Here is a 20,660-nt window from a genome sequence, read left to right as displayed (position 1 = left end):
TGGGATGAAATCGATAAGCCGAACAAGCCGAGAAATATCGAAGGGTTGCTGCTTGAAAAAAAAGCGAGAAATCGAGGGAAGTATTAATAAATAACAGGGCAATAGCCGAACCTCTGGAGCGGACCTCGCGGGTTGGGTCGTATAGATATAATGCCTAATCAATAATCAGCGAGGATTTCCATTAGTCGACTACCAACCCTTGTGGGTAAGGATTCACCCGACTGGATGTATACCCCCGGATATACGGTTGTATATAACTTCGCTCGAGATTAACAGATCTCCAACGTACCGATTGTTGATACCAATTGACGTTAATCTCGACGTGTTTGAATTGCCTCGCGAATATCGCTTAGCCACCTTCTCCTTCCTTTGCTCTCGTCTCAACAATTACGCAAATGAATGCGGCTTCGGTTTCGGACCGAGAATTGAAGAGGAAGTAGGATGAAATGAAATGATCGCCTATCGGGCTGGAGAAATTTAATTTATACGGAGAAAAAATTCTGGATCTTAGGGAAAAATGTGAGTTATGCGCAGGTAGATTATAAGGTATTCGGTTACTCGAAATTTTAATTATCTGACTTTCCTTTGTCGAGGCCGTTAGAATAATGATGAGCTAATACAGGTCTTGTATTTATAAATTATTAATGAAATAATAACCAACTAATTTCGAATTTCACCTTTTCATGAATGATATTAACTATACCGGAGTAACATGGCATATATATTATAATTATCTTCTTCTTATGACATGCGCGGCTGAACTGCCGTACAATCGTTTCTAATTGTGTTTATCAACAGAATTCCTCGTTTGGAATGGCTTGATTGAATTTAGACCGTCAAGTTGGCTGCAAAAACGGAAATAATGAGATCGTTAACAAAGTAAACAATGTCATATGAGATGAATTAATTTTTTTACTGCGTTAGAAAATTTACTACAAATTCGCAGATAAAAACAGAGGCCCAACCGAATCGGATGCAGTTTTGCAAACTTGTTTGATTACGCGTATATTCGCCAAAAAAGAAAAACAAAAAAAAAAGAAAACACAAAGCAATGGCATACGTTATATTGGCAATTGGTTCATTTCTACTCTGCAGAACTGTCATTAATTTTCATCGGTCTGAAAATACAATTTTGTCATTCGTTTTCTTGGGAATAATCATATATATTTGAAAATATAGCTTGCAAGTATATACCCGAATACAAGAGGAGGGATCGCGTAATTCCGTTACAAATCGGTTTGAATTTCAAGAAAGTTTTCCCTCTGCAGAGACACCTACCAACAAGCAGCGAGAGAGTTAATGTTTCATACTATCGTCGAACGAACTTTGGTTCTCGAGTAAGAACAGCGTATCGTTTTGATAATTTATTCACAACCGAAATTCGTCCCTCTTTTTAGCCTCACTTTGTCTCTCTCTCTCTCTCTCTCTCTCTCTCTCTCTCTCTCTCTCTCTCTCTCTCTCTCTCTCTCCACAATTAGGTATGCAACTTTTAGACGAACTGTATTCCACTTTTCGGTGACTATATGTACATTCAAAAGATCCGGGCCATTTAATATACGGCCCTCGTTAAGCCACGGGCAAAAAGGAAGTACGCAAATTGCTGCAGCACCGGCTGCCAGCCGCCTAATTGTTGCGCAGAATTTCCATCTCGTGCAATTCTCGTTGAAATATTTTCGATTCGTTACGCGGTATGTTGCCGCGTGTATAACACCTTTATAGAAAACCGGAAACGAACGAGTATCCCACCCACCGTTCGCTCGGTGGCGGTCTGCCTGCTGCATGTGCTTTCAAAATTTCGCCCACACTGCGCCGCCGGCTGGCTGCAGAATCGCCGTCGCGGAAAACGCGGCTGTAAAATTTAGTATCGGCAGTAATTTACCACCCTTAAACCCTTCAGGCTACCCGCTTTGGCGTATCGTACCAACGCTCATCTAGGAGTGTATATCTATATATACGCGTGACAAAGAGGGGTACGTTACACATTTGCGGGGGTAAAACTGTGCCTGGTGATTATCAAAACTGCACGCGTGAAACACTCTGTTTCAACGTGTGTGCACATTTGGCGGGGAAGTATTACAGAGCTGTTCGAGGCATTATTATAACCTGGAGCACTTGCGGTTTTATTTATCGCGGCTATTTTCCCGCAGCGTCCCTCTAGGCTTTCGCCGTTCGCTTTTCCTCGCCCCTCTCTCCCGATCCGACGTTTTTCTTTTTCTTTTTTTTTTTCATATTCTTTTTATCTCCCGGTCCCTAATTTTTTCGTCGTTTCGTCTCTCGCTCTTCGCGGCATCTGTCGGCGCTGCCGTGGGTGCGCCCATCATCCCCCGTTCCTCACCCATCGCGGAAAAGTTTCAAACTCCATCCCTTCCACGATCTTCTTATATACATACATCCCCCACTTTTACTCTCCCGCAGCTCTATCACCGAGGCATGACGAAGTATCACCTTTTAGGGGAATTACATTAACAAGTCTAAAATAAACGGAAGGAGTGAGACGGGAGATTGTTCGGAGCCAGCATTCGAGTCTTCCGACAGAACTCGGCTGTATAAGGTACTCGACGAATCTCTCCTTCCATTTCGAATATACCTATGCCTTGCCTACTTTTTTCTTGTTTTTCTCCCCACCGACTTTTCCGTATATTTTTTCTACCTCTGTAACCCTCGCGACTGACGTCGAAACGAGATCTAACCCAATGAACAACGTGTCGCCAGTTTCTTTTTAGTTTTTCACTTCATGCCAGAAACATGTTAAGAACATAGACGTTGTTTTACATACTTACGAAATGAGAAATTTCCGTCTCACTGTAGACAGGAAAGAGAGTTCAGAAAAAAATTTCTCGAGCGTCGGTAAAGTTCTTGGAAACATTTGGGTGCCGGTTGAAAAGGAAATCCTTTTCTAACGCCGAGAGGGGAAAAAAGTATTTTCCTAGTCTTCCGTAGGTACATTATCTTTAGTCGCATGTAATACGGCGCAAAATTATTGGAAGAACATCTTTTACACAAATATAATGGAATTCCTAATTTAGCATTTTAACAACGACGTGTATGTGATAAAAAGTAGATCATTCGCATAAATGCGGGCTTCTTCTTTTGAAACAACCGTCAAAACCAAACAAAAAAAAGTATCAGACGAATCAGCATTATCTAATAAAATAATAGTTTGGAAAACTGTAGAAGGCTTATTTGATCGTTTTTGAACCAGAAAGATTGCTACAGCTGAGGTTCTCGCGTAGAAAAATTATACGCCACTTTAATCGTTTCTATATCATTCGTACTTCAGGCATAGTGTAGGGGTAATTTCGAAATTCAATTAGCTCGCAGCTAGGCGAAGTGCCATCGATTCCTACCTTGGCAGTAATTACGCGTCAAATATAATCTTGCAATCGATTTAACGCGCTTGGCATTAAGCTACTCGAACAGCAGTTAAATTTCACGTGGATAAACCTGTTTTATGTGCCAAAAACTTACACTCACTTTCACTTCATCGACCTGGATTCTTATCACATATTCGCTAAGTGTATTCCATTTTTCGATCATTAAACGGATTTCGGATTTGCAAAGATTGCAGTTTTAGGAGTAAGAAACGAACTCTGTATCGCGACTTCGGAGAATCAGAACGGAATAATAGGAAGTAGTGTAAGACGCCTTGCGTGCTACTTAATTCAGAAAACTTTAAAGTACAACTTTTAGCACTTGGAGCTCTGCCGCGTAGCGGTTTGAATAATAAATAAGATAGCGATAATATGAGCCAAGTGCATTCCGTATTCAAGAGAATGCTATAGTCAGTCTTTACCGACCGCATGGAATGTCAAGTATTTTTACTATTATCAAAGCCTACGAACCAATGACGTGGAAATATCGCAGTGAGCGCAATTCCATCTTGCATCCCGAACGCACTTGAGATATCATATCATTTCACCGATGTCGGAACTTCGGTCGATTATCATAAGGAAATCATGTCCAAGATATAATAAGTAAGCAAACGGAAAAAAATTAGTAAACCTATAGCAAAAAATACCATGTAAAAGTATGACCGAAACGCTGTGGGAGTCTACATCCCCATTTGTATGACTCATTTCCGATGTATTTTACTCGAAACACGCACAAGGGGCTCATGTATAGTATCAGCGTCCAACGTGACTCCCTGGAGGAATGAACTATTCTTAAAATAACAATTTTCGATGCATACGGACAATTACAACGCACGGAAAATGCGCAGCACACTCGCAATGATGTGAATCTTTTTCCCATTCTCCACTTCTGTTCTCTTCCGTTCTTCTATGTAGATTAATGCTCTGCATGCGCGTAGATTCCCGCAGACGCATCCTGTGTGTCGAAGTGGCGCATAAAGCCAGACATCCGTAGATGAGATCCGCAAAGAAAATTATGGTAATTCGTTCCTTCACCCTGCTTCGCTGCCGCTGTCCGCCCCTTTCAACACGCTTCAGCCCCCGCCATGCTAGACTAGTTCGTAATGATAGCGGCGAGATTACACCTTCAACTTTTCTCAACAAGTTTTAATTACATGGATCCGTGAGCTTCTTACCATCTGTCCGTCATAATCGGCGTGTATTAACGGCACGATAAATTCCAACCCTGATATGTTGGATATATCATACATTTTTATATTTATGAACTCGTTTACTGGTGGCGCATATTTTTACAAACGACCCTCCACTTCGTCGGATTTCACAGTAACGCCGTCATTTTATCATGTGCCCGTGTAATTTGTTTGCGGTTTTCAAACAAACTCCGTGTATAGTCGCATAATAAATTGTTCAATTTACCGGAAATACGTACAATATATTCGATACGGAGTTCCACTGCACAAGACCGTATAAACAAACTTCGAAATAATGATAAAACGATGCTCTTTCAAATCCGCCGCGAAGTAAAAGGTGGAAATTGCAATGTACGAAACTCAATCACAAGTTGGTGAAAAATATGTATGAGAAAAAATGTGCTTTGGAATGAGAATGAAATATATTATATACATATATATTTTTTTTTACCGCGAAGTGTCATTTGTATTATATATACGTACACGAATATTATACATACATTTGATGAAAACGAAAACGAGAAATTTCCATGCGCAGCATGAATGATGAGTCGACGAGGGTGGTGGAAAAAATTTGCGTACAAATGAAATCTGAATATAACTCGCAACACCTTTTTCAAAATAAAAAAGGAAATCACATTAAAAAAATCAGCGGATATTTCAAAATTGTCCGCCTCGCCGCAACGGATTTTTTGTCTCGCGATATTGAGACTGAGTTTCTCTCAAGCAAATTACCTTTATGAAGGAGCTCCCGGTCTAACAATAAGAGAGTGTGAAAATGTCGCTTCGCTCTGTACCGTAATGTAACGAATTGTTACTCGAGAATTATATGCCTCAGTGGATATATCAACGAGGGTTGCGTTTCGGCCAAGGTGAATCCGAGCCCTCGCATTGTCCCTTGCTGTATAACGTAATACCTAGATTACATTACACACTGTGTTACTCGTTATAGGTATACACCAACCGGAGACAATTTATTGACATATACTGGACGACTACGGTCGAGACCAACGATGCTGACGCTAATGTCCGAATCCAATTGGGTTGATTTTTCTCTCTCGACGAAAGTAGAGCGCCAAACTGTCCTCGCAATATTAAAAAGTCGAGACTCTGTTTCAGTTAACTTTGGCCAACTCGGAAAACAGGTATAAAACGGATCAAATCGCATTGGCATCATTTTGCGAAACTCTTACAATTCATTTTTTCTTTGACGGGTGAAAGTTCGCCGATTAAATTCATTAGAGAGAAATTAAAACGTACCAGGGTGCTTTTACATTACGCAAAGTTAACTCGTACCGATCCCGTTAATAAACTGAAACTTTTGTTCTCCGGAAATATTCATGTTTGTCGCTTATATCTGCACGAATTCGAATACCAGGTAATTACCGGGGGTAGGTTGTCGATTAAATAACACTGCAAATTCACGATACTTCGACATTTCCGAGTTCTCGCGTTTCTCCGCCGCACCGCAGCTGGGTTAGGTATACCTAATTACAAATTACTAATTACTTATAAGGTGGCACGTTCCTCCAGAAGTAAAGTGAACCGTGCCGCAGCGTCCACGACCCTGTGCCGTTAGCTATAGAATTAGTTTTTATAAGGTTGCGGCACCTCTGAGATGGATGCAAATGCTCGCTAAAACGTGCCGGTGAATTAATTATTTTTTACTCATACTCGGAGCTCGTCGTCGGCGGCTGCAGGTTGCGGAAAAAGGCATTTCTGCTTTCGCGGTTGAACTTTCTTTTGGACCGCGACCGGTTTAATTCTCTGGAATGGCACCCACGAGAGAGTGAGAGTTTGCTTTCTTTGCCAACCGTTACACCCACCTATTCCGTTGCACGCCTATGCAAATGCCCCGCCGAATGCTCTGGCATTCCCATTAAAGTCGAACTTTTTCTAATTCCACGGATTAGGGGAACCGCAAACGTTTTCCCACAATTTAAACCCTGTCTGATTGTCGGAATATATAAGACTCACTAACAGTCGCAGTAAATCAACCCGGCTACACCGCGGCTCTCGTTTTATCGACCATGTAATGCTACATTCGTGGAAATTTCAGCATCCGCACCGTGCGTTGTGTAATAGTTTGAAATTATCATGACAGTTTTCGCCTGGGAATCAGTCACTCTCGACACTCGTTGCCTCTGCATCGCTCCTAAAATCTCCGCAAAATCCATTCAGTCGTACAAAGTCATTAGTAGCAAGGGAAGAATGAACCAAATCTAGCGATCAAATCTGACTCGTTTCTGCAAAATGCTACTTGATGAAAAAAAAAAGGAAACCGTAAGAGAAGAAATACACTGATTATCAGTGATATTTAAAACGTCATTATTTATTTTATTCAAGTGTAAAAAAGTACCTTAGATAGACAATTTGGCTGACGAAATGTGCTTGATAAATTCGACCAATTCATTCTCCGTCCATGTAACGGAGTTCTGAAAAGTCCAATGAAATTCGAGTAATATACCCTGCTATAAAGACTCCCGAAGCATCGCGAGTTTTCCGTGAATTAACATAAAGACTGATTTTTTAAATAAAATCTTGTAAACATTTCCAAATTCCATTGCAAGTAACGTCTTTCATAGTAATTATTTTTTTCCTTCTCCTTTTAATTCGAAGTGACGATAAAATGACAGCTGTGGGTGTAAGTGATAAGATGATCGTTGGATTTCCGAGGGTTTTGAGGACCGAAAACGGTTTTCAGATAATAAAATCCCCCCCCCCCGTGAGTTCATTAAGTGAATTAATGTCTGCGCAGAGTTTGTGAAAAAGTGTGTAGAGAGGTTGGAAGTTAGGTAATAAGGATGATAAGATTGACCGTGATTAAATAGAGTTATACCAAACCAGCGAGTTGGTTATGCGACAGAATTATATGTGGCGCCATTCCACGAGATTTCAGTGAAGTGGTGTGGGGTGAAGATATCATATTATACCCAGAGCCACCCCCGCAACCTCGTAGAAAAGTATTCAGGTGAGCTCTGTTAGCCAGAGGCGGTACGAGCTGCGTCATCTCAGCGAGCAACTGGCGTACATCTGCCGTTCGTCGAAACGCTAAGTGCACTTGATAGCGCAGCTCTAATTAAAACTGCATGCCTTCTTACCTGTTTTTAATTGTCCTATTATTCTATGCGTTCGGCTTACGCCGCATCTAAATGCATACGCAGTTATACTCGCCCACGTTGTTGCCTCAGATTCGAAATGAAATTCCAAGAATCTTGCATTTCGCCTGTGTAAATTCTGAAGTATTCGACAGAGTCGATAGAAAGTGTCTGAAATGCATCTGAAGGTTTCACGGCCAGAATTGGGAACTACGAGGATTGGCTTGAAAAAGAATATGGCAGATCATTTTTTATTTTGTTCTTTGTTTAGAATGGTACAAAGGTTCATGAATCAGACTGTATTATTACGTGTGGAAGGTACGATTCATCCAGCTCAGGCAGTCCTGATGTATAAACTTGAAAAAGCGGTTATCTTGCAATAAACTTTTTATGAGTACGCAAATTTTGGCGTGGAAAAAAAAATTGTTTCGATTAGGGCGGATGCAAATGATTTACGTGGGTGGAAGGTTTAAACACCTAAGTTATTACACCGTAGAAATTGGATTTAAATGTTTGCCTTTTAACCGATTTTCACCCAAGTCCATTGTACTATATGTATACGTATTCTCTTTTTTTTTTTTTTTTTTTTTTTTTTATTATTAAAATCGTGATAACCTGGGTAGATACAACGTAGGTGGGTATATCAATCACGTCAGTGTAGATTTTTTACGTAGCATTATGATAATGTGAAGTTGAGCCTGGCGCAGAAGACGCCCTGATGATCAGTCCTGATGTTGGAAGGGCTTTTGCGCAGCATAAAGTATATTGCTTTTCAGATAACGGCACACCGGTATATGGGGGAGAAAAATTGAGAGTAAATACAGAAACTTATATATATATATATATATATATATATATATATAAAGCAAAACGAAGCTCGATGTGCCTGGAATACTATAGGCCGTTTTATCGTTGTTATTATTATCATTTTTTTTTTTTTATTATCACTCCCTTTCAGGATATCACAACTGTAAGTCTTTCGCGTGAGAAGTCGAAGAAGAATAAGAATAAAAAAGGTGTAACACGTTCGAAAAGTCACCTTTAGAATGCGGAACGAGAAGTTTATATAGTATCACCCCGAATGGAAACACCTCTTATTTTCATAAATTTAAAGAGGAAAAAAAAAAATTGGAGGGGTGACATTCGGCGTACAGAGTTTCATGCCAGACACTGCCTGAAGGCTTGATGCGTGTGTGATATTCCTGAAACGCTATACAGCCTCGTATCAAGCTCATCGGTAAATAATTTACGGCTTAACGTGGTTGCAGAAACACGCGTGTTCATACTGATTATCGAATTGGGGTAAACGTATTAACCGTGTATAATACATACGCACATATATGCGTTTAATTCGCGTGCCTCCGCGTAACCTCTGCAGCGTTGCTTCTTGCCTTTGTAGAAACTTTGATTGTTTTTTTAGTCGGATCAATGTACGAAGCTTAAAATTTATAACGTCGCACGCGTCGCAAAATCTAGGGCAATCCAAGCTATACGAAGCTCATTACTGTACTTGTCAGCTCCCGTTCTATTACGTATACTACGCACAATCTAATGATGAGTACCTGAATGCGGTAGAGTAAATCCGATCAGTGCTAGTGAAAATTTCAATTTGCGGCTAATCTATTTGCTTATTCCGAACTTCGCTTCGCCCGCGTAACGAAGTATACACGTACCTACCTCGAGTCAGAGAAAATGGTGTAGATCTTTGTCTTTCAATTACGGATCATTAGGTAGGTAGATAAGGCACGTTGATTGATTCCGTGATGTAATTCGGTAACCGAAAAGTCTTTCAACTGCAGTGTCGTCAAGCCAAAGTTGGAATGGGGAAAAGTATAGGGTAGGTTATATCAGACCGCTGAATAAATTGGACCGTTCTGTAGGAAAGTATTACAAGGTAAGAAACGTAATTTCTATAGAATGGTCCAATTTACGTGGTGGTCTAACATATCCTAGATAATTTCTCTTATATGGTAAAACTTCGTTCATTTATGAAGACCGAATATTATTTTTTGAAAAATTCAGTTTCAGACCTTCTGAAACTCGTTTCAGTCCAGCGATCACAATCAATAGACGATTATCGTGTGCATTAATTTATTACACATTGAGGATTTTTCCACTCGTATAATTAAAATTGCGGCGTACTACGCGGTTGTAGTTGAAGTTTTGGAATCGAACAGACTTGCGAATTAGCAAAGTTAAATAATGTTGAACTTTATTAACGAAGTATTCCGATACTGAGATAGTTGTTTCCGCAAACCAAGATGTTTCGTTTTTTTCCATTTGAATTTATTCATTTTTTTATCACCCGCTTACGCAAACCAAAAACCGAAGAGACAAACTTACATACAATACACGTGTGCTTGCATGTTTAAAACTTGGGCTTAATTCTAGATTCACTGTTATATACTACTGTACACGAATAAAATGAGAAGTAAAAGTTAGAAAATGAGATTGTCTAGATGCAGTCAGTTCCACCACGAGTCGCGAACCTCAGGGTAGAAGGAGAGGGTCCTCGTACGGTGCCAGACTCCAAGTAGATGCTGCTTGGCCAGTCAGACGTCCGCAGCTCGCTGCTGTTGTGTATGCATAGGTATAAACATAGGTTGAGGACTGCTGCCTACCTCCGAGTGTACCGCACGAGTCTCTGACACGTGAGTAGTCAGAATCCTCGTATAGTCAGACACGGTGTTGAACTTCCACTGCCGCGCGCGGCAGACGTTCCTCGCGTTTTCTTACTATAGAAATGGTGTACATAAATGCAATACATATACTGAGGTATTATATTCGATATTTTACACTGAGAATTTATTTACCATGTCATCTGAACATTCGAAATCCATTCAATTTGTACACCAAATCATACATACATAGTATCAAAGTTCGAAACCAAAGTTTGGATGTTCGGATATTCAGAAAGTGACGTCACCCAAATTTTTTTTTCTCTTGACGTCATCGATCTATATAGACGAAAATCGGCTAACCGAATTGCTCAGTCTGGAAACGACCGCGCAGTAGAGCGGACGGATGAGAATCGCGCTCCGCAAATTTCGAGTACCGGGTTCTCTACCTCCTGCATTCTGCGCTCCGGGTTCGCTACCTGGTACAACTCGACTTCCAGGACAAGCGCTCCGTGGTTCCTGCGCTCCAGGTCCGCTACCTGGTGAAACTCGACTTTCAGGATAACCGTTCCATAGTTCTGGCTGTCCAAGTCCTCCACCTGTGTGCATTTTGTGGGTAATTAGGTTTTATATTATGATTCCGAAAGAGATATATTACTGTTTTACCGCTTTATAATATTTATTGCGAAATTACAATTATGGTGTATTGATATTTCGTAGTTTACAGCGATGATTTTCACGAACATAACTTGGGATTATTCTTTCCTCTTTCCCCCTCCGAGCATAAATTATCCGGCGGTGTATAAGCAGGGCAAATATAGGTATTTCAGGGGGTAAAAATATTGTTCCCGTTCGTCAATTAAAGTGCAAATTAATGCGACAATCCAGCCGCGGAAAGAGAACAACCCGAGCGAAGAATGGGTTTACTTTCACTTCCGTAATACGAGAACTCAATGAGGCCTTGATAAAATATTGAATCGACAGCCCGGGATAACGTTCGGTCTCAATATCTTATCTTTAACGCTCTCTTATCGAGGGGTTTGTACCTAATTTCGATCGTTGGCTCTCGGGCTCCGTATATACAATACTGTAGGTATATATAACGTCAATCGCTCGTCTTATTCCCCTTATTCTTCGGCATCGCGTGTTCGAGATGGCCACGGCCTCGTAATGGAGCGTCGACGCGATTCCAGGGGACGAAAATATACAGCGGAAAGGTGATCGTCGAAAGGTATAATAGAGATAAGAAGGAATAAGACGTAGAGTCACCCGCGACGCCGACGGACCCTCGGCGTTCGTTACCGTCGATTTTGTCTCCGCTAATCGCCTCTGCAGATTCGCGGATAGGAGCCACCGCTCACCGTTTGGTTACCGAGATACGGCAAAATACAGCCACTGATAACGGTTCCTCCCTTGTTTTATTTCTATGTACAAAAATTCATCAAGATTGCAGAAAATGTTGCAAATTAATGTGGGGGTGGCTTCCCCGAATATTATGTATAATTACTGCAGTCTTTCACCTGTAATGCATGTGGTAAAAATATAGCAAACACAAATACCTATGTAGCTGATTTACTTCAACTACAATGACGCGGCTAGGGGTGAGACATTGAAAGAAAACGGGGGCTAAAACTCCGTCCCGACGCTGAGTGCTCGGCATTTTAGCTGCACGGAGTGGAAACAAAATAAGGGACCACTGCTCACAAGGCTCGGCATTTTCAAGACTTTTTACTTTTTTTTTCATTCCTTTTTCGTCGGGAAAACGGGCGATTATCTGCAGTGCTTGTTGGAAGATAACAAGCAGCTCCTCCTCCAGCAGCCTAGACCGCTAACAATAATTCTATTTTAGGACTCCTGAATAGTCGTAAAAAGTACAATCAGCGTTATGCCTGCAGCGGTGTTTTGGCAGATGAGCAAAGTGCGACGTAAAAAGCTCGTCAGAACACAATCTAAGTTTATCGTACATACCTATACGTATAACTTTATTAAGCATATCGATATCAAACGAATGTTTGCTATCTGTGTAGATTGCAATTGGCCAGAATTAAACCATTCTAAATATATCTCTGAGCTTTAGTCTCTGATCAGGGTGCGTCGGAGACTCGAGAAACTCGCTGGATAATTACTGTGAGCTCTCTCGGCGCGGTTAAGATTTATGAAAGAGCTCGAGGAGAGATTCGAAATCGGTCCTAAACGTATCGTCCTACGCTACAAACAGTGAACCAGCAGTATGTGAATCACGATTCGTATGTATATAATGTTGTTACAAAGGGTGAAATCAACCGTTTTGACCCCTGTTTTGATTTAGTAGTCATCATAGATAAAAGACTTATAAAAGTTTTCGTGTGTCATAAAATTAATAAGGTCACCGCGCAACTAACATTATTGTAATAACAGTTCTGTTTCAGACTTTAAACTGTAAACACGCACTGCCATTAAAGCATTTTCCTCATCCGCATTTTGCTGTCTGTTCGCTTCATAAGCTCACGAAGCTGTTCTGTTTATTCTGTAACGCTCAGTTCGTTACAATGTATATAACATGGGTATATACATCTCGGCGTTGAATCGTCTCCTTGTAACTCGACTTACTCTATCTTGTAATTACCCTATACCCTCTCAAAATCGGATTCGAAATTCGCTTCAACTTCGGACAATATTTTGCGCTCACCGAAACATGTTATTAACGAAAACTTCAACGAGCCGAAATATTATATTACCATATACTTATATTTTTTGTAGCGGAATAATTGAATTTTTCTCTTCTATGTTCCTACAACGCTTTGGTTCTTGCGAGTCTGGAAATCCGTCCGTCTAGAGAGGAGGCGGTATGCAGTTTATAAAAACATTCCGATTACCATCTGAAATTAATATTTAAATTCAGGCAAGATTGTTGTACGAGAAGCAAAAAAAAATAAATCGTTTTCGGTACTATGAACCATTCTGCTGCTGCATAATACTCTCATTATAATTATCGTATTTTCCATTTTTCAGTTGGGAGCAACGTAAACGAACCACCCGTGCTAGAGGCTGGTGGATATCCTACGGGTCTTCCTCTGTCCGAGGCTACGCCGGTAGGGTCTCAAGTTTTCGTGCTGAAAGGTCACGACCCTGAAAATTCTCCCGTCAAGTATGGTATTCAACTGACGGACAAGTTTTCCGTCGATCCGAAAACGGGGATCATGACACTCGCCAAGCCTTTGGATCGTGAGGTGAGTTTTTAATTACAAATATGCGAGGCACAGACATAGGACGATTTTCAGTGTCGTATAATTGTATGCATACACTATACGCAACATATACATCGTATGTGTATAACTCGTGAAACTTGACGCAGTTGTTCAACCCGAGGCACTATTTTCACAAATGAGAAACTCTAGAATCACCCCGTCAGTAGAAGCAGCCTTCATTAAACTCTAGTACCTACACCAAAGACTCGCGAAAGATTTGAGGTTCAAGGTTTAGTCTCGTCGTATCAGCGACACGTGGTCGGAGGGTTTCAAGAGCGATGATATAGCTGCGTGGTTCCTTTCCGTTATTAACAAGCCGCTTGAACGTGGAGGCAGACGGGACGATGCCCTTCGTGATGTCAAAGTTTCGAGGAGAATAATTCTACTCTTGCATGCAGAGCGAAACTATCAGTGTGCAGAGGATTGCAGACGTCACCACCTCACTAGCTCTCGCCCTCCGTTTGAGGAAGAAGTTCGTACCTACATGTGATGTATAAGCTAGGTTTTCGCTGACTCCGGAATTTGCGCCACCGAAGCATAATGTAGAACGTAGGCCATTCGCATCGCGGGCTACGCCGTCATATAAGGAAAGAATAAAGAACCGGAGGTGAAATTTGCCCCGAGGATAACGTATGAACCGGAAATAAACTTCGGTTCGATTATGAATGTGTATGTGTGTGTGTGAGAGAGAGAGAAAGAGAGAGCAAATACCAGAACACGGATTTCCAATATCGATGATTGACGGTCTCCTTTCGTTGCCTAGTATAAATTATCAACGTTCCTGCGCGGTTAAGATGAGAAAAACACCTACACTCGTCTAACGAGTAAAATTTCGATGAAATAAGACCTCTTCTGTGAACTTTGCGGTCTAACCCTCTTCTTATATTGAAACCTTTATCTCCATTTCACTCTTTTCTTTCGTTCCAACGTAACACCAATCTCGCGATGTGGGTAGGTATCACGTTGATAGCAAATCTAATTATTTCCATTCTTCCTGCGGATCACGAAAGTCGTCACCCTATCTGCCAAGATGGATGTGTTTTTCTGGTAACATACAGTACAGATTTTTGCCGTATTTTATTCATGAGTTTTTCCTTCTTAGTTGATTAAAAATACCAGAAAACATTCGCAAAATCCATTCGATTGAAACCGTAATATATCCAGCTTGTACGTAGTTGATACGCACCTTGTGCGTACCTCCAAGTATGTACAGAGGTATGGTTTACATGGAGATACCGAATCTGACCCTCTTTGAAAAATAACAGGGTACCTGCTACATCTTGGTTTTATACCTACGTACATTAGGGTGTCCCATATTTAGGGTGTTGTATTTTTTAACGTACACACCCGAAATCTGCAAATAATTTTTAAACAATCGCCTAATTTTTTCAGATTTCTATCTCAATTCTAACCCGTGCCGACAATACGGTGGAGTTTCCCATTTAAAATACACGTGTTTCGGACACATGTTCAGTATGGATTTTATTGTAAGAGTAAAAATGCTGGAAAAACCTGTAACTGGGAGGTTTCTGTGATCATTAGTGCTACTATCTGAGAAAAAATTCACATCATCGTACCAGGCAATCGCGAACGAATTGCACACCCTCGAAACGACGAAAAAGGTACATTTCAACCACTAAAATTTCGCAATTAGAGATTTTTTTAGCATTTTTACTCTTAAAATAATATGCATACTGAAATTGTATCCAAAGACGCGTACTTTAAATGGAAAAATTTACCTTGTTGTCAGCACGAGTTACGAGTTGAGGAGAAAATTTGAAAAATAGGCAATTATTTTTGCATTATTTGCATAAATGTAGGTGGTGCGCGTTAAAAAATTCGGCAACATCCCAAATATGGGACATCCTAAGGCACACGTATGGAGAGACGCGGTGCAGACTCACCTTGAAAAGAAGTAAGAATGAAAATTTCAATCATTCCCAAAAACTTGGCATCTCGCAGTAGCTGAAATAATGTATAAATGTAAGTAATAAATTCGCTGAGTTTACTGCATAACATAAAACACATTCCCTGTTGGGCAATATGTACATATCCCGCGTATATACATATAATACATAAAATAATATACTTTACGTAATACGGGTAAAGCTATATACTATACGTTTGATAAGGGTTCGCGATTGTGAACCATATAAGTATATTGCTATCTTGAATTTATGTTCGATTCGTATGCGCGTTCAATATGATATTACTAAAGCATGCAGCGAATCCGATAAAGGAATAACTTCACGTCATTTCGATATACGATGCAAGTGCGAGCGAAGGTAATAAAGACTGTACGCCGTACGGATAACGCGGATAAAGATTTTTATTTGAAATTTTCTAATCATTTCTCCACGTATTCTCATTATTATTTTCCTTTTTCTTCACCTGCTCTACAGAGACTATCGACTATTCGATTTGACTTGATTTGGTTCGATTTGATCTTCATGCACTGGTAAGCTCGGCAACAAATTCGAATTTCTCTCCTTATTTTTTTCCTGCATGTGTGCGCCTTATACAGACCGTTTCACATACAACTATGCCAATCCTTAAGATTGTTCAACGATTCATCGCTTATGTGTTGGCGTATGTATGTACATGATATAGTGCACACATGATGGATATGATGATATATAGCTTGGTCCAATCCGACCGAAAATTCTCGAGTCGGGTTAAACAGAAATATACCAATTTCTGATCTGCCACGGTCACTGCAGGTATTCATATTTGTTAAACATTTTTAATCATCTCGTTGAAGACCGCAATTGCACTCTCTCATCCCCTCAAAACGCAGACAAAGTCGTTTCGTGGCAGTTTCTATTTTCTCGTATTGCCACGCCCTTTCTTACGTCTCGACGAAATAAAACTAGAGAGCGAATGGGCATTGAAAAACCTTGAATACCTACCCACTGAGATCCTCTAGCTTAAGTGCAGATTTGCAGTTACTACGCGCCACTTGAGACTTACGACTCGACATTCAGGCTAAGGTTACTTTCGAAACGTGAGCATATAATCTGCGAATGTGTGTGAATATTATTAGGTGAATGTTTTTTTTCCGTGTCAACCGTGAAGAGTACCCTTAGATACTTGCAAGACCGTGGCCCAGAGGCTTGTCCACAGGACCACGGTGGCGTGAGTTAAGCTTATTACGAGGGACAAAAAACTTGAGAACGGAGCCGCAAAAACTGGCCACCGGTACCCGAACCGAGTTTACACACGCGCATTATCTACGGTGGCTCAACACGCATCGAAACGATCACGTAGGTATCAGGCGCTAAAGCACAAGACCTATTAGGTTATCTCGCATTTTCAGATGCCACCGCGCCGTGAATAAAGATGTGGGTATTTACATGAGATGAAAATTTATTGGCTCGCCTGAACAAGTCGATAACCTTTGAGCCTCTGCAAAATTTACTCGAATCCCTTCGGATATTCGTTTCTCGTATTTCGGACCTTCCGGAAGTAAGTTTGAATCCACTACGTCCGAAAAACTCGCGTTTTATACGATACGATATTGCGATATTGATACGAGTGGAAAACCGTCCGTGATGCTTTGATATTTGTACACAAGGACGCTTCGAGTCTGCAAAATACTCTGTTTTGACGAGGTCGTTACGAACGCGATGCAATTTAGCAGGCGACTTCGTTATATCGTGCAAACTATTAATCATTATAATATAAAACTTATACATCTTCATGGTAAGCAGCGAAAGTTACATCGTTGACGAAAGTTCAACATCGGTCGGATGCTTGCCGGGTTATTGGGTGTAAAAGTTGGCTAAAAAGCACATTTTTCATCTCCCGCGGCTGCTTCTTCTTCTTCTTCATCGCTCTTGCTGCTGCACGTGCGATTTTTCGGAAACTCAACAACTCAAACATCAATTTGGAATTTGTTGCGGAAGCACGTGATCAGAGAATAGAAATCCTCTTCCCTATTTTTTTCCTTCCGAGAAGAATCTGAGGTCGGGCTTAGTAAAAAAAAAAAAACTAGTAATGGAGAATAACACAAAATCAATCGACTCGTCGAATGCTTGACAATTTCTCTCTCTTGACCATTTCCATATCAGTATTTTGCTGTATACATTATCGTACTTGATGTATTTGCAAAAACAAATCGCCGACTTTCTACCTCCACCTCTTTAACTAATATGGTAATCACAGTAATCAGTGCGTTCTAGTTCACCTAACTTGTTACACGTTTTATTTCGAATAACGCTGAATATTGAATTCCATCGTATATTTATATTGATCGTTACTTTTATTGTCGATATATGCACGTACCTGACTATAACCTTCGTAAAGTTTATTTTTTTCCAATTATTTTCCTGTACTGTAACAATATATCGAGCTTCTTTACGAAACGTAAAAAAATATTACCCTGTCGTAGACCAAAGCATGGTTTTTTTTTGTCATGCAGTAAAATGGAGAAGAGACAAAAAAAACAACATACGATAGCCATGGTGTTTTAATGCATCACTTTCATTCCATCCCCACAGATAATATCTGTAGAAAAAAATTAGGGTAAGTTGGGATCGTACAGTGAAGGTGAGGAAACTGAAGAGCTATGCGTAATAACATATATGTCATTTGTACGTGGTTACATCATACGGTTTGTTAAAAAACACTTGGCGGTCCTGTTCCCATCGTTTCCTTCCGATACGTGTAAAAGTTACCGCGCTGTTTCTGCGTTTTTTATTTTTACTTGTGTGCAGGAGCGAGAAGGAAAGCAAGTTGAACCGTATGGTGTGCTTCCTTATAGTGGATGGCGTGTAGCTAACTGTAGATGGAAGGCTGAGAAGACAGGGAGAGAGTTAAGCATTGTGCTTTGTGAGGCCGCCATCTGCGGCGGACAGGAAGTCGAAGGATAAAAGCGAATTATCTGAAAAGCGGAAAGAAAAGAGAATCGCGTTGCGTGATACCCTCCGAAGCTGGTTCCCTGCGGAGACGTTATTACCGGCCCCTGTATAGCCGCGCGCATAAGAACTAGAACTTATAAATGGCGTTTGGACGGGTAAAATTTTCGAGAAGTATTTGCGAGTAAAAGCGATCATGCATTATATAGCAACCGCACCTGCCAACCGTTGATAATTAATTATTTAAAAATCGGCTTTTTCGACTCCTCCGCAAAATCTGGAAGCTTGAATATTATTTACTTCCCTGTTGCGACCAAATTCCTACCCTCGGGATACGCAACGTCGAAACATTGTTACGTGTCTTAATAGTTATTATTTAAGTGACTTTGCGAACCAAGCTCCAGAGTAAAAAAAATCGATGTCGGAAATAAAAGCAAAGATTTTATTACCCATTATGCTTCACTCTGTGTCTTTTATTATACCAGTTCCACCTTAGAAAAAAAAACTTTCACATAAAAACGTGTAACCTGGAACCGTAAAGTCGTAAAACCATTACTCGCGACGTGCCTTCTATTTTTTGTTGTTTTTTTTTCTTGTCCAAACTGAACGCGTTCGTCGATTCGTCGTAATTGTATAACGTAAGCTAATTCGAAGATATATATTGTGACGCATCAAACTCAGGGTAGTTGGTCACAATTTGCTGATTCATACGGTAGTAACACGATAACGTTTAAAACTGTGTCCGTATGCTACGATCCAAAATCAAGAAAAATGGATAAATTGACATCGTCAATGATTTGTTACTGCATAAGGCCTTTGAGAATTTCTCCGACAACCACCCAGCACCGCCATTATAAAATTGTCTCAAGTTTTGCCAACGTGGTGTAGGTATGTAAAAATGTTTCAATGGTTTTTCTCCCGCCTCAGCTTAGAGTTATAGCTCCGTCTTGAAAAGTATAATTGAGAGAGGCATCAGCTGGGTGAGGTCGCGCAGTTGGCCGTAGATTTAACGAAGATTACTCTAATGATGATTCCCTTACAAAAGACACTTCTATCTCGTCCTTGACAATACGACGCTAACGAGTCACTTCGCTCGAAGCGGCGAACGGACTGAGAGAAACCTGCCCAATGGTAATGCACCTCAAATTGAATGCTGTAAGACCGATGTGCTATCCTCTCAACAGTAACTAGCGGTGACAGTTTCATTCAAGCTGATTGCGGGTCTTCTCAAATAAATTTTATAAGCTGTGTATACGCGGATTTCTGAATTGGAACGTCAGTTCTATTGCCAATCTCGCTAATGGCTTATCAGCACGCAATTGTTGATCACGAATCCACGCAATGTTTCGACATGAAAATAAAAAAAACAGTGGTACTTGGTCAAAATTCAGAATTTATTGCCTCGCCGTTTCGTCAAATCATTTTCCCATTGACATGCAATGCGTAAATAAATGATTGGACAACACATTGTATTTATTCTGTTGCCTTGTCGTGAATTTACTCACGCAACCGCGATGGTTTCATAATCGATTTACATTTGTGTCTTCGTTTTACGATAGTTCGTCCCATCCCTGGTATATGAACAGTTTATTTCGCACTTAAGGATTTTATGACAATTGAAACATCGTTTTCTACATCGTCATCCATATCTAAATCAAAAAGAATCCAACCTATGATCTGCTTCGACGTGATTTTTGTTTTTACTGTCATCTTGCCGGGTTTCGGATGCAATTGCTGTTACAATTGCGGATATACGAGAGTGAAGAAAGACCAACAGGCAGATTTAGTCCAAGAAATCCAGCCACGTAAGTTAAGAAAAGTGAAGAATTTTTTTCAGTTTATAAATGTCGTATTCGAATAGTTGACGTTTGTTAGTCAGGAAATATGTTTCACTCGTGTCGCCACGAATCAATCGAAGAGACACCCGGAGGGTGGTGGAAAGGGTGAAAAGATGAATTAGGAACTATATCTTTGGAATCCTGACATATTTATTTTATTGATATTCACTCAACTTCTAGCTAGCTCAATTTCTTTAGCCCAAGATCAGAAGCAGGACTTGTAGCATCTAATTTCTAACCTTCAGTGTAAGCATTGTTTGCGAATCTAGTGGTCAGACACTCTCTAGAACTAAGTGAAGCTAAAATTCGTTGTAAATCAGTTTACACGGAATGGAAACTCTAGACCGAACTAAAGTCGTTATAACAGTTTACTAAGCATAGATACCATTCATGAAAGCCCTAGCTCTCTGAAAAGAAAGTCGCGCTCCGAGATCTGCAGCGTCCGGCTAAGCGAATGTCGCG

The 20,660-nt window shown here is 40.5% G+C and overlaps 1 protein-coding gene across 1 annotated transcript in view; it reads left to right on the top strand.

Annotated features, from left to right (window-relative positions):
• LOC124299919 (cadherin-87A) overlaps positions 1-20,660 on the top strand; it is a 163,944-nt gene that overhangs the window by 122,613 nt on the left and 20,671 nt on the right. The window contains exon 4 of the mRNA XM_046753364.1: positions 13,269-13,486. Coding sequence (XP_046609320.1) covers positions 13,269-13,486 — 218 coding nt within the window. The remainder of the gene's footprint in view (positions 1-13,268; positions 13,487-20,660) is intronic.

The sequence above is a fragment of the Neodiprion virginianus genome, chromosome 3 (assembly GCF_021901495.1).
Source record: "Neodiprion virginianus isolate iyNeoVirg1 chromosome 3, iyNeoVirg1.1, whole genome shotgun sequence".
NCBI lineage: Eukaryota > Metazoa > Arthropoda > Insecta > Hymenoptera > Diprionidae > Neodiprion > Neodiprion virginianus.
Note: the sequence above shows the minus strand (reverse complement) of the source record. Positions and strands in the feature narration are given on the sequence as shown.